General features: G+C 40.8%; 1 protein-coding gene across 15 annotated transcripts in view; it reads left to right on the top strand.

Annotated features, from left to right (window-relative positions):
* Positions 1–14,300, top strand: part of SEC14L1 (SEC14 like lipid binding 1) — a 109,053-nt gene that overhangs the window by 79,998 nt on the left and 14,755 nt on the right. For 8 of the 15 annotated variants that reach the window (XM_037914580.2, XM_037914587.2, XM_037914581.2 and 5 more), the window contains 8 exons: positions 558–646; positions 1,871–1,941; positions 3,160–3,331; positions 3,656–3,790; positions 5,916–6,050; positions 7,436–7,687; positions 9,851–10,029; positions 10,660–10,761. In XM_037914580.2, the coding sequence (XP_037770508.1) occupies positions 558–646; positions 1,871–1,941; positions 3,160–3,331; positions 3,656–3,790; positions 5,916–6,050; positions 7,436–7,687; positions 9,851–10,029; positions 10,660–10,761 (1,135 nt within the window). Of the gene's footprint in view, positions 1–557; positions 647–1,870; positions 1,942–3,159; positions 3,332–3,655; positions 3,791–5,915; positions 6,051–7,435; positions 7,688–8,550; positions 8,663–9,850; positions 10,030–10,659; positions 13,744–14,300 lie in introns of those variants that run through there. The other 7 variants (XM_027834651.3, XM_043527594.1, XM_043527597.1 and 4 more) reach the window with 3 other exon arrangements.

Below are 14,300 nucleotides of genomic sequence, written 5' to 3' on the forward strand. Positions count from 1 at the left end.
ACTCTAATGCAGTAATCTTTCTAAAGGCTTGTTGGGGGAAATCCAGGGTAGTGTCCTTGTGAGAGAATGATTTAAGGCTCTAGTCTTGACCAGAGATCTGTGATATCAGGAAAAATATTGGACCAATAATCTATCCTTCCCTTGGCTACACTGGGGGCAGATTTTGTCCACAAATCTCATCAAGTACAATTAAATGTCTTAATTAATCAAAATCACTTTGGCTTTGTCTTCACTGTCAAAAAAGGTTTGTTTTTGTGGTGAGATAATGAATTCAAATGAGCCATTTCACTGTAAAATACTAGTACAAACAATTCACTGGTAGTTCTTATTTCGATGTAGCTAGTAGGTCAAAACTATATTCCCCAACTTGGGGTTGACCTCAACTGGCTATATTAAAGTAAAACTACACTGCTTTGTCTTCACTAGAATTTTACAGCAAGATAGCGAAATTGAGTTAGCTGTCTCACTGTAAAAACACACCTTTTTGACAATAAAGACACGGATTTAGTTTTAAAACTTTAACAGAGAATACTAATTTAGCATCTCTTGCTCTTCAGATGGGCGCCCTCTGTATGTGTTGAGGTTGGGACAGATGGATACCAAAGGCTTAGTGCGAGCTCTTGGGGAAGAAGCCTTGCTTCGATATGTAAGTGCTTAAGAAATGACTTGTTTATTGCTAACAAATTTGTTCTAAAGTTTGCAGTTTCCTGCCACACCAGAATGATCAGCACACAGTAGATATTTTTCTGTATGCTTTAGCCATCTGTTCTCAGTTTGAACAGATCAAACCTCCCTGAATGGTTCATTTTAATATTCTTTCAAACTGTGGACTGATGGCAGAAAGTCAGTTGTATGACAGTTACTACAGTTCTGGGCTGAGACATTATCACAGCTTCTTATCTAATTTGTATAGTGCTTGAAACTTAAGCTTCCACATGTACACAGGGCAAGAAATGCATTCCTAGGTATTGTATGAGTATCCTATTTATTTTTTATTTATAAAATACACCCCGCCCATAGTCTTGGTTGCAATATTTATTTTAAAGGAAAATGACTTGCCTGTAATTCAGTTTCTTTGAAGAATTCAGTGGGATTCTCAGTGCTGATGTACCCAGCTTTCAAAATAGTACAGAACAGGCAAGCTCTAAAGAAGCATACTGGCAGCAGTAATTGCCATGATCACAAGCCAGCCCCCACCTCTGGTGGTTGTACACTTTCTTTCTGGTGGTGCTATATCCATGTACTTAGCTTTGTCTAACTTTAAGCCATGGTTGTTTTTTTTTGTTGGTTTTTTTTCAAGTCTTTTTTTGGTAATTATCTTAATTTTTTTGAGGGGAGCCTTTGCTTCCCACTCCTTCAGGAATTAAACACAGGTTCAAAGGGCAGAAGGTGGGGGTTTAGGGAGGAGCTATGGGAGTTTCTTATGCCAAAAAATCTGAGACCTAAGAGTGAAATCCTGCACAAACAATGGTGTCTTCATAGAAATAAAGAATTTGTTGACACTGATCAACTAAAGAGAAGTGTCCTACTCCACAAAATATACTGAATGCCTTTCTGATGTTCATTTGCCCCTGAGGGAAAAGGTGGACCATAAGATTTTGTACAGAATTCTTCACCATAGTATTCAAGCACTAAAATGGGATGCTTGTATGTTTTGTAATCTTCTTCTTATAGCTCTCCTAAAAGTTATCGCACTCAATGGTACTCCTAAATCCACTGTTGCATGTCTTCACTAGACATCCTTGTACATTGGTCTGAGGTTAGTGTGAGTTGCTGTAAGGCTCAGGTTCTGAAGATTGCTTTTTCTCCCCAGTCCCACAAACCCGACAGTTTTAGAACGTTCTCTAAAACAACACTTTCTTTTGTGTAGGTTCTTTCTATAAATGAAGAAGGACTGAGGCGATGTGAAGAGAATACAAAAGTATTTGGCAGGCCTATAAGGTGAAACATGAGAATTTGTATTACTTCTCAGAAATAACGAGGTCTGAATTTGTATGTAGCAGTGTAGGTGTTCTTCAAGTTTGGCTACAAAGTTGCTTTATTTTCAGGCTCCAGTTTGGAATAGGATTTGCTCACTAAATCTCTTACCAGCTCCAAAAAAGGAATTCAGGGTTTGGAATGACTTCAATATTTGTCTTCATAATAAAGCATTTGACTCCCTTCAGAGCCTATTGATTCCACCCCTTAATCTACAAAGGGTTACCAGTGTATGGCACTCCAATTTCTCATCTTCTCATTGCAAAGAACTCCCAGTCCCAGCTGACTTGAGTGAAAAGCCAAGTGTAAGACTGGGGTTTCCTGTGTACTGCTATGGCCTTGTGTGGTCCAAGGATGCTTACATGGTAAAGGTGAAAGAGGCAGCAATGAAATATACAACACCCACTTATTTAAAAAAACAAACAAACACTGTGATTCATACGTCGTCTTTGGGAGTCATTCCAATGGCCTAGAATCAGTCAGTACAACATAGCTATGAATATACAAGGATGAGCTCTGAATTCACACCCCTTGGTGTGGGCCTGATTTAGGAAAGCACTGAAACACATGCTTAAATCGTACTGACTTGACGTGTTTTAATGCTGTCCTGTATAGGGAATGTTTTCCTGAATTGAGTCCTAAATTCTGAAATGCGGACTTAAAGTACAGTGGCACTTTTTAAAACATGCACTTGTGTTAGGAAACATGCATGCTGAATATTAAACTTCCAGTGTAGAACCAGTAATCTTCCCCCCCGCCCCCCCAGTAGTGATTTATTAAGCACTATGATGGTGTCTTGTGTTTGCTAGTAGGAACCTTCAACTGGAGATTGAAATGGTTGTCTATCCTTTGGTGACGTGCCTGCCCTATATCAGAGAATGAGCAATGATCGTTATACATAGTGTCATAAGCATGCATGGCACTTTATAGTTAAGAAAAATTTCCTGCTCCAAAGATCTTACAATTTCTTGCATCTACAGGCAGTACAAACTGTGGAGATGAGGTGGGAGGGACTGCTATAGCTGTGTAATGAAGGAAGAGTGTGGCAACTGCAAAACCAACCAAAACTTGTAGATCTGTGATACAAAACTGAGTGCTCATCTCAAACCATCAAATGCTGTGGTGTGAATAATGAAATATGATTCCAATTGGATTCTTAAAAAAACTCTTTAAAATTAACAGCTCCTGGACCTGTCTGGTGGATTTGGAGGGCTTGAATATGCGACATTTATGGAGACCTGGTGTCAAAGCATTACTAAGAATCATTGAAGTGGTTGAAGCCAATTACCCTGAAACATTGGGTCGCCTTCTTATCCTGAGAGCGCCCAGAGTATTTCCAGTCCTCTGGACACTGGTATGTTTGTGCTTCTAGTATCTGTACATCTACCTCGGGATACTGGTATGCACTTCACGTGTACATGCTCTCTTGGAAACTGATGTTCACTGTGCTATAAACAGGAAATGTTGCCTCCTGGAAACTCCATTTTTATAAAACACTTTATTTATGGAATTAGAACAAAAATTCCTAAAAGGAAAAATGTGTTTGTGTAGCCAAATGAATAACTTAACTCATTTACTGTATGTACTTCAAAAGAATTATATTTTGTTTTATCCTGTATTATGTGAAGTTACTCAAGGACCTGGGAACCTGACCAATTCTGTTTTTCTTTGTTTGTAGGTTAGTCCATTCATTGATGACAACACCAGAAAGAAATTCCTTATTTATGCAGGAAATGACTACCAAGGGCCTGGAGGTCTGCTGGATTACATTGATAAAGAAATTATCCCAGATTTCCTTAGTGGAGAGTGCATGGTAGGAATTTTAAATTATTAATGTAACAATTTATTGTTTCCCTCTTACATTTACCCCCACCCTCCAAACCTCCAAAACAAAGATTGCTAAGTATAATCTTTAAGTGTGGTCTCGCTCTGCTATAAAGCATTTTCCTGCTGGTTCTTCTGTATGACTCTGAGGTTGGAGTGATTCTTTTTAGTAGCAGCCTTTGCAATCCGCTTTGAAAAGAGAAACAGAATGTTTCTGTAAAACAGATCGCAAATCACTAACGGAATACCCTGCACCTATAAATAAATGCATTTTAAAACTGTCTTCCCCCCACTACATGTCAAGACTCAAGTTCAAGGCAGTAGCACTGTCACATACTACTTATCCCAGGGAAGAAATGCATTCCTCACACTGTTTAGGTTCATAGATCCATATATGTTAAGGCCAGAAGGGACCATTATCACAAGGTCTGACTTCCTGCATATCATAGACCAAAGAACCTTACATCCTTAGTTTCTGCATCATTTGTGACATTTTCCACAGTTGCATGAGAAACCAACCATTAGAAGCCTGAACTTGTTTTTGAAGTCTTTTAAAATTAAAATTTGTCTACATATTAAAGATTTAGGTTTTCTAGCTTCATATTTTTAAGAAAATTATTTCAGATCACCTATAAAGATGCAAGTTAAACTCCTCAGATATGGTACCTGAACACTATTTTGTCATAGTCCTCTCTGAGCCCCACCACCTCCTGCCCTGCCCCCAATCCAGATTTTTGGAGGCTGTATTTGAAAACCAGAACTGAATCATGAGCCACAACTCCATGAGGGAAATGGGGAGGACAAAGATGAGACCAAATTTAGTGTTTCCAGATCTCTCCAACTCATAATTTGCTTCGTGAAACATGAATCCAGTCCTGCTATCCTTCTCTCCTGTCCCTCCTTCAAATCACCATTGCAATAGCAGGACCCTTTCAATATAACAACTTCCCCTGGGAACTTAGAGCAATGTATAGTCCTTAAAGTCTTGTGGTATCCTGTGCGGTAGGGAAGCATTTATTCCCATTTTGTATCTGGAGAAACTGAGGCCACGTACATAGGAAGTCAACAGCTTACCAGCTTAGTCAAGTATTGAACCTCAAAAAATCAGTTCTCAGTCCTTGCTTGCTTCATAAAACAGTGTTCTTCCTTTTTGATTGTGGGAATCACTTACATTCATAGCTCTAACATCTCTCCTAAAAATGTGGCTGGATTTTCTTAATATATCAATCTGATATCACATGCCAGTGCATTTGTCTTTACGTGGATTGTGCTGTGTTTAATAGGTGCTCTCTCCCCCAACGTTTTTCTATAGAACATATCACAATAACATGTAAGTGCTGGAATTTGATTAATTGGTTGTGTAAAAGCATTTCCCTTTTAGGTTTACTTTATAAATCCCTGTAAATGGTTGTTAACTTACTCCTCTGCCTTTCATGGAAATTCTATTGAGCAGCTCTGGTCATCCATTTAAAGACCATGTACTAGGCATTTTGGACCAGAGTGTTTACTTTCAACTGGCTGCTACTTACAGTAGCAGGAGCGTTCACTGAAGGGAGTCTGCTCTATGTAATTTAGAACTATGTAAGTCATTCATGAACCTGGCAAAATCCACTATTTAAATAAGCAAAAGTGACTTACCAGAAGATAAATCAAAATGCTGAACGCTTCCTGTCTGTTGCAGACAACAATGCAATATTCTCCTCTTTGTTCTGGTTAATTCTGGATGAAATCTGAGTGCTTTAAGAATATAAATAAACATAGAAGCTGCACAGCTGTTTTTGATATCACACTGTTGCATATACAAGGTCTTTACCTGTTTCTGATATGATGATCCTTATAAATTAGCAAAAAATTAAAAATAGACCAATTTTAGTAGTGAATTTATTGAAGAATATCTTTGATAACTGTAAGATGGTTTGTATGGCCAAGTTCAGGTAGGGTCACGCTCATATATTACTCAGCTCTCAGTATTCTCCAGTGTTGTTGCAGAATTGGAGTTATTTCTGGGGGTGCCAGTATTAGAATATGGCTTTAAGGATGTTTTAAATTCTGAAACATGTCAGGGAGGAGAAGATTTGTATTGTTGCTTTCATGGCTTTGTTTTAAATCTCCAGTGTGACGTTCCCGAGGGTGGGCTAGTTCCAAAGTCTCTGTACCGGACTGCAGAAGAGTTGGAAAATGAAGATCTAAAACTGTGGACTGAAACGATCTATCAGTCTGCAAGTGTCTTCAAGGGAGCTCCACACGAGGTACAACTGCAGTCCTCACTCCTCTTCTTTCATCTTGGTCTAGCACCTTGTGTCTTTTTGCTTGTATAAAATGAAAGCAGATTCGAACCTGGTCACTCAGTTTGGAATGGTTTAGAGCAGATATTTGGGTCTCCCTAAACACTCAGAATTCAAAAGCTTCTTTTGATCTCTCCTTGAAGCCATGAGTAATGCAAGCCAAAATCAGGATCTGGGTAACTTGTGAAGAAGTAAGTGTTGGTATTTTTAAGACTCCCTGTCCCTTATGTGGAGGAGGTAGGCTGACTGGCTACTCTATTGCATTCCCTGACCAGAGCCCATGAACCATCATTATTAGCTTATAAAAATGCTACTGGCTCTATCCACTTAATGAGTGGGATGACTTTTTCCCCCTTCATGTAATATAGATTTTAAAAACTCAGAACTGAGCAAGTTACTCCATTTCCTTTCAAGACCTTTAAAGAACCAGGCACTTTAGATGGCCTGAGCTTTGCGTCTCAATGAGTTTCACTAAGTGAACTAATATTTTTAATATATGACCTGCAAATAGAAAACAGCTGTTTTGCGCCCTCTCTTGGTGATTTAATATGTATAAATGAGCCAGAAAGGTTTTTAAGTCTCTTTTTAACCTTAGAAATATCAAGAGCGAGAGTTTGATTTTTTTTTCCTGTTTCGCTAGAGATCGTTCTTGGAAGACCCAGACTTGCGGAATGCAGTCTCTTAGACCCTGATAGAAGGGGCATGGGTAGTTTTATCTTCAACAGAAGAGTTTTTCCGTTAGCAGTTTGTTCAAGCATTTGTGTTAAATACTAGTTAATCAAAACAATGTGAAAATGATCTGAATAAGTCACTTCCCCTTTCAGTTAGATTTCACTTGTTATCCTGCACGTTCTTTTCTTGAAGGCTTTCAAAATGTGATGAGGGAGGGGAGATGATTTTGGGGCCTTCTGTACATCATAAACACGCACTTTGACTTGCTTAACCAAGTGCAAATGTGAGGGCTCTGATGGTATCAGTGCTTTTGTTACTGAAGGTGGTACCTTTTAGCCCATTCCCCAAAAGTCCTGTTGCTGTAGGAGGAGCATGGATATCTGTTTATCTCTGCTTATGAGTACACAGCTTTAGGAAAAAAAACCTAAGGCTTTCAATAAAGGCCACAAAGAGAGAAGATAGAGGCATTTTCTATCTGCTCATGAAAGCTCTCAGAGTTCTGATCTCAGAGAAGGTGATATGATGATAAATGAGTTAATTTGTATCTATTCTAGAGCACTCGTAATAGTCAAAATAAATCGAGAGCCCACCTACAGCAGTTTCTCTTTCCTGGTAAGAATTTCAGCCTTTACTGAGCATATTGCTATTGTCTAATCTAACTCTTCTCCTCTCTCTAGATTTTCATTCAGATTGTGGATGCCTCATCTGTGATCACATGGGATTTTGATGTGTGCAAAGGTGACATTGTTTTTAACATCTATCACTCCAAGAGAGTGCCACAGCCTCCTAAAAAGGACTCTCTGGGCACTCACAGCATTACATCTCCTGGGGGGAACAATGTACAGCTGATCGATAAAGTCTGGCAGTTAGGGCGTGATTACAGTATGGTGGAGTCCCCACTTATCTGCAAGGAAGGGGAGAGTGTGCAGGTAAGATCATTAATTATGCTGTTAGAGCAAGGCTTTATCTTTTGCTCTCAGCAGATACCTTATTGTAACAATGCAGACCATCAGCAACAGGGCTCATTGTCTGCCTGGCATGTTTGTTTGTATCCTTGTGATGGGGTTCTGGAGAGGGAAGGGTAGCTATTGTTTATTCCCTAGTAGCTGATCCCATTTACCAAGCTGACAAGCAAGACTGAAGGAATACATACAAACCATAAATGCACCTGAATCCAAAAGCAGCCAGTAAGTCACATTCTTAGTCTAGCAGCCTTGATGGTGTTGCTTTCTGAAATGAGGATAGCCAAGCAATGTATGTCTGCATTAGGGGGGTTGAGGTATTCTCTGGTTAGAGATGGGGCCTGGAAATTGAGACTCAGAGGTTCTGTTCCTGACTCTTCTGGGCTGTGACACTTAGGTCCAAACTTTAGGCTGCTAATGCTATATTTATGTACTTAAACAAAGTGGCCTGAATTTCAGAGGTATAGGGCACCCACAGCTGCTTTTGACTGGAAGCTATGGGTGTTGATTTCTTCAAGTTGTCTAACTTGAGGTGTCCAAATTTGGAAAATACTGGCCTTAACCTCTTCTGTGCCTCAGTTTCGCCTGTAAGATGGGGACATTGCAGGGGTGGTTAGCTTCACTGCTTTGAGAGACAGCTGCTCACTAAAATAAAATTTGCAGATGAGACAAAGGTGGGAGATAATACCAGTACGGAGGAGGACCATAATATCAGAGAAGATGATTTGGAAAACCTTGAAAATTGGAGTAATAGAAATGGGATGACATTTAAGAGTACAAAGTTCAGGGTCATGCACTTAGAGACTAACACATTTTTTTTTGCTATAAAGTGGATGTGACAGGAGAAGACTTGGGCATATAGGTTGATCACAGGATGACTTTGAGCTGCTAATGTGAAGCACCCATGAAAGGCTAATCCAATGCTAGGATACATCAGGCAAGGTATTTCTAGTAGAGATGGGGAAGTGTTAGTACCATTATATGAGGCACTGGTGAGACCTCATCCGGAATACTGTGCGCAATTCTTGTCTCCCATGTTTAAGAAAGATGAATTCAGACTGAAAGAGGTGCAGAGAAGGACTACTAGGATGATCTGAGAAATGGAAAATTTACCTTATGAGAGGAGACTTAAGGAGGTTGGCTTAACCAAATGAAGGATGAGGGGAGATATGATTGCTGTCTATAAATATATCAGCGAGGGAGAGGAGTTATTTAAGTTAAGGGTCAGTGTTGGTACAAGAACAAATGAATGTAAACTGGCCATCCATAAGTTTTAGGCTTTAACCATCAGAGGAGAGACATTGTGGAACAGCCTTCCAACGGGAGTAGTTGGGGCAAAACCTAACTTGTTTAAGACGGGGCTTGATAGTTTATGGAGGGGGTGGTGTGATATTGCTGACAATGTTATATGGCCCATCTGTGACTGCTGTTAGCAAATATCTCTATCAGCCAGGGATGACAAGGGGGAGGGCTCTGAATCACTACAGAGAATTCTTTTCCAGGTGTCTGGCTGGTGGGTCTTGCCTGCATGCTCAGTGTCTAACAGATGACCATATTTGGGGTCAGAAAGGAATTTCCCCCCAGGCCAGATTGGAAGAAAGCCGGAGGGGGGCGGGGGGTTCGCCTTCTTCTGCAGCCTGGGTCACATTCTGATTTGAACTAGAGTAAATGGTGGATTCTCTGTAACTTGAAGTCTTTAAATCAAGATTTGAGGACTTCAGCAACTGAGCCAGAGGCTATGGGCCTATTACAGAAGTGTGTGGGTGAGATTCTGTGGCCTGTGGTGTGCAGGAGGTCAGACTAAGATGATCATGATGGTCCCAAGTAATTTACCTCGTGAGAGCTGAGGTCTTGATTTTAAGTTCCTTGTGTTTTACTTTTAACACCTCAGCAGTAAGAGAGGTGAGAAGGTCTGTTTGTAATTTCTAATGTAACTTTTTGTTGGCCCCTAGTATCAGGAAAGTCTGGCCAGTAACATTAATGGGCAGAGGAGCTGCAATGTCAGCATTTGAAAACACTTACATGCATGCTGGCAGTCTCCTGCTATCTGAACAATAAATTTCACTCCAACATGCAAATGCTTGACATTGTATTAACAAGTTTATTTCCATTTGTTATTGCTGCTTCCAGGGGTCTCATGTGACCAGATGGCCTGGTTTCTATATTCTTCAATGGAAGTTTCACAGCATGCCTGCCTGTGCTACAACCAACCTGCCTCGTGTGGATGATGTACTGGCATCTCTACAGGTCTCCTCTCATAAGTGCAAAGTGATGTACTATACAGAAGTGCTAGGATCAGAAGATTTCAGGTATGTCTGGTCAAGGTCTCAATGTCAAGCATTCTTTTTGTGGCCAGCTTACTTTTTGCTTTATGGCTTGATAATACCTTGGTGCAAATACTAGAAGCCAAGTCCACTAAAGAAAAATCAAAATTCTTTGCTGTAGTTGCCTTGGTTAGAAAGCACGCTGTGTGCACTTGTACTGTACTTAAAGAATCTATAAAGCAAATAAAGCCTGATGAGACTAAATAGAAGGTAGCCCAAGAAAATAACTAGCGTACGCCACAAGAGAAAGTGAATTGGTTGGTCTCATCTTAGTTGCTATTGAAGACTTAACCCATATCACAGAAACACTACTTGATTTAGCAGACTTGCTGGATTCTTACTTAAAAGTTGATGCAAGTTAAGACTAACGGACGCGCCAGTACTGTGCTTAGCTGAGACTACTTCTAAGTCTCACTATCAAGTGCATCAGATTTCTCCGAAAATATAATTGTGGTGCCCAGAGATGGTATTTTTTCTTGTTACACATGAGAGCCTCTGCGTGCTGACACTAAGGTTATAGAAGGTTCTTTAGGTTGAGTAGTAAATAGCACTTAAAGATGCATAGCAGAACTTAAATCTCCTCTTCTGAAGCCTAAAACTTCTCTCTCATTGCAGAGGATCTATGACCAGCCTTGAATCAAGCCACAGTGGATTCTCCCAGCTCAGCGCTGCCACAACCTCTTCCAGCCACTCCCACTCCAGCTCCATGATTTCCAGGTAGTGCCACAGCAAATGAAAAGCAAATGGATGACATGGCTGGACCCTCATCTGTGGCAGCTGACTGCAATACAGCATATTCAAGTGGCATTTGCAAAAAACAAAACCCTTTTATAGATAGTAAAGTAGCTGTTTGAATTTTAAACGTCGTGTTTCTGTTCAAGTTCGAGCTGACAGTCTCTTTAACTTTAACCCTAGCCCCTAACTCAGCCATAGATTTTTGTAAGCGTGCTTGCACAAATCCTAACTGTAAAATATAAGGGCTCTCTTGGAAGGAAAAGAGTAATCAATGTGCTGATTAAGAATTATTTTTTTAAAAAATTGCCTGTAGATGGTAAAAAGCAAAAACAATCCTACCAAAAATATTCCATAGTGCATTAGAAAGCAAACACAAGGCTCCTGCCTTCTTGCCACATTATGGAATAGCCTGTGATCTTCCAGCTGCTGCAGGCTCTCCTGCTACTGCCACTCACTCGCACTGCTGTTTAAGAGACCAAGGAAAGCAGTTCCTGGCTATTGGCCCGTGCACATGGAAAGTCATTACAGCAGGGTCGCGGGCAAGCCACTAACACTAATACCTTTTGCATGTGCACATTGTTGGGGCGTCCCAATTCTGGACATTTAGGATATATCTCCACAGGGATAAAAAACCCGCAGCCAGCTCAGACTCTCACACTGAAAAACTGCTGTGTAGATGTTTGGACTCCCAGAGCTCAGGCTCTAGCTGGACCTTGGGACGGCAGAGGTCCCAGCTCTTGGACTCAAGGCCAAGTCCACTGATCTGGGCCAGTTGTGGGTTTTTTATCCCTGTGTAGACATACTCTTAGGGGCTAAAAGCAAATGTAGCCCTTTCCTTGAACTTATTTTTTAAGCACTGATGGTGGGGAGGAGAGAGGCAGAGAGCAGGCTCTCCCGCACCATGACCCAAAGGCTGGTCCAGATTGGGTCCTTGGTTTATTTCTCGCTTCATTCTGGAGTCACCTTTTACCCACTGCACTTACCTGTTACCCTCCACAAGCGCTCATTTTACTGGGATTTGCTTTATGCTAGGAGTGTAGGTGAACACATTCCTCAAAGCAGAATTAGGCTGGCTCCTTAAATCAGTCAGGAGGCAGCGTGACTACAGCAATTAACCTTTCCTGCACTTGCTCTTCCTCAAATTCTCCTTTCTGGCTTCATGTACGCTAGGAAAAGCAGAACTTGACAGCTTCCATGGGTGGTAAATAACAGAACAGGGCAGTAGGATCTTTATCACCATAAAAAACATCCAATCCTGCCTAGGCTACTGCTTTCATTGTTGCAATCACCAGTGGTGAAGTTCTTGTCTGGATTATCTTTTTCCGCTCTAATACATAGGTCCCAAGCTGTCCTGCTTGCTTGGGGACTCACCTGATGTTAGCTCAGGTTCTTTACCCCAAAGCAAGTAGCTGCTGAATCCCCAAGGCACACAGAAGGTGTAAATCTTGAGTAAACACTTTTTTGATAAGTGAGCTAAAAACATAGCATTCAGAATGTTAATATTTGATAAGTCTCCTGGCATTACCCAAGATTACAGCTTGGAACCCAGCACAAGTTGCTTATTTAGACCACTGGTCGAAGGCCTTTCCCCTGCTAGAAACAAAATTGTTCATCCAGTTGGAGTAAGCTGCTGTATTGTTACAACCATTAATAGCTAGCTGGATAGGATCTTACAAGGGCTGCAATAGCCTTGTTTTTGCTCATGGGGAAACATTTGCTGAAGTATTGCATGTTAGGGGTTTATTTAAGATAACAGGCTGCACTGTTTGAAGAAAGCTGAGCCCTGAGAAATTCCGAGTAAACATTTTAAAATGCACAGTATTTGTACATCCCAGTTTGTGGAAAAAACAAACTGATGTGAAGCACAACACTTGCAAGCCAATGTCAGCTTGGAGTGTTCCTAACAAAGATGATAAAAGCTCAGTATTAATAAATCAGCTTAACTATGCTGAAAAACACACCCTCCTGCACTTGATCAACCCAGTCTGGCACCTTCAACTTGCAGTAGGTAAAATTCCCTTTAAAATCCAAGGCAGGGTGGGATTCTCTCACTGGCTGCCAATAATATTGGCAAACTAGTGCTGGGGCAAACAAAGGGACTCTACCGCCCAGATGTTAAACAGGTCCATAGCCAGTGTATGTACTGTATATGGACTATGCTGTATAAACCACCTAAATCCTGCGTACTGATATTTCCTTTGAAGAGAGGTAGTTTGATACTTGATCCACAGAAGCCAGTGTTCCCAGACACAGAGGAGCTAATGCCGGAAAAGGCACTATACCGTTAACTCACTTAGTGACATTTGTGCCTCTTGCCAAAGGGCACTTCCCCTCTTCTAAGGGCTCTACCTTGAAGATGGTCCCCTCTCTCTCTCTCTCTCTCTCTCTCTCAGATGGCGATTTTGCTGACAGCTGTAAAGAAACCGCTTCATTCAACAATCCACATCTGCCCTGAGGTGTCTGGCTTTGTAGACCTTTCTGAGTTACAGCCACTTTTCAAGGCTGAAGATTTCTTGGGTTTTTTTAGTTAGTGGTACTTGAGGGTTTTCTCAAAGTCGAATACATCTTTTTAAAAACTCAAAGCACATGATAGCACAAACAGTTGAGGGGTTAATACACCAGAAAAGCAAGATAAAGTTTCCTCTTAGTGAAGTGCTATGGCAAATAGGACTGACTTATGCAGTTTGAAATAGACCTGATTAATTTTAAAACTCTTGGTCTCCTCTTTTTCATGTGATATTGCTGTTCTTCGTTTCTGCCAACACACTGACCATTCTGTTGGCTTTTCTCCCCTGTGTAACCAATGTCCTTTCCCTGCCCTCTTGTCCATATTCATGAATTGCATATCAAATTCTGTAAATGTTTTGTAAACATATTACCTCACTGCTGGTAATAAGAAACAGTCTTTAAAAGATTTTTTTATTGTTATCAATAATAAATGTGACCTGTTTGAAAAACAAAAAACTCAGACTCTGTAGCAACTGCAATCTTTGGAATCAGGCGTAATGTACAGTGGAAACTGCTGAAGGGTCTAAGCGTCTCCCAGTGGGGTTCTGCAGTGCTACCACAAGCCTGGCAACAAGAGTACTCTTCAGTTCTTGCTGTGGTTTACCTTTCCTATTTCAAGATGTGGCTTGGTCATTGCAAACTGATGGGGTTTTCCAAGCGGAGCATAGGACCTAGAGAGCAAGGACAAGGTGTATTGGAAAGGAGGGGTTGACTTTTTTCCAAAAGGAAATTCACACAGTGTGATAGGAACCAGCTTCTCAGAGGAATTACCCCACAGCCCATCTTCCTCTGGTATTGCAGACTACCCGCATTGTGAATAGCCAAGAGGAACCATGATGGTTAAAGCTGGATATGATGTTATAAAACAGCGCTAATAAATCTGTCACTATATAAAGAAACTACTTCTGTGCTTTCACCAGAGAGAAAATAGCTTCCAAATCGTTTGTTCCAGGTTTGGAGCAGTAGCTACTCTACCAGCAGATCCAATGCATTGCAATATAGTCTGTGTTTTT

Source organism: Chelonia mydas, chromosome 14 (genome assembly GCF_015237465.2).
Source record: "Chelonia mydas isolate rCheMyd1 chromosome 14, rCheMyd1.pri.v2, whole genome shotgun sequence".
NCBI lineage: Eukaryota > Metazoa > Chordata > Testudines > Cheloniidae > Chelonia > Chelonia mydas.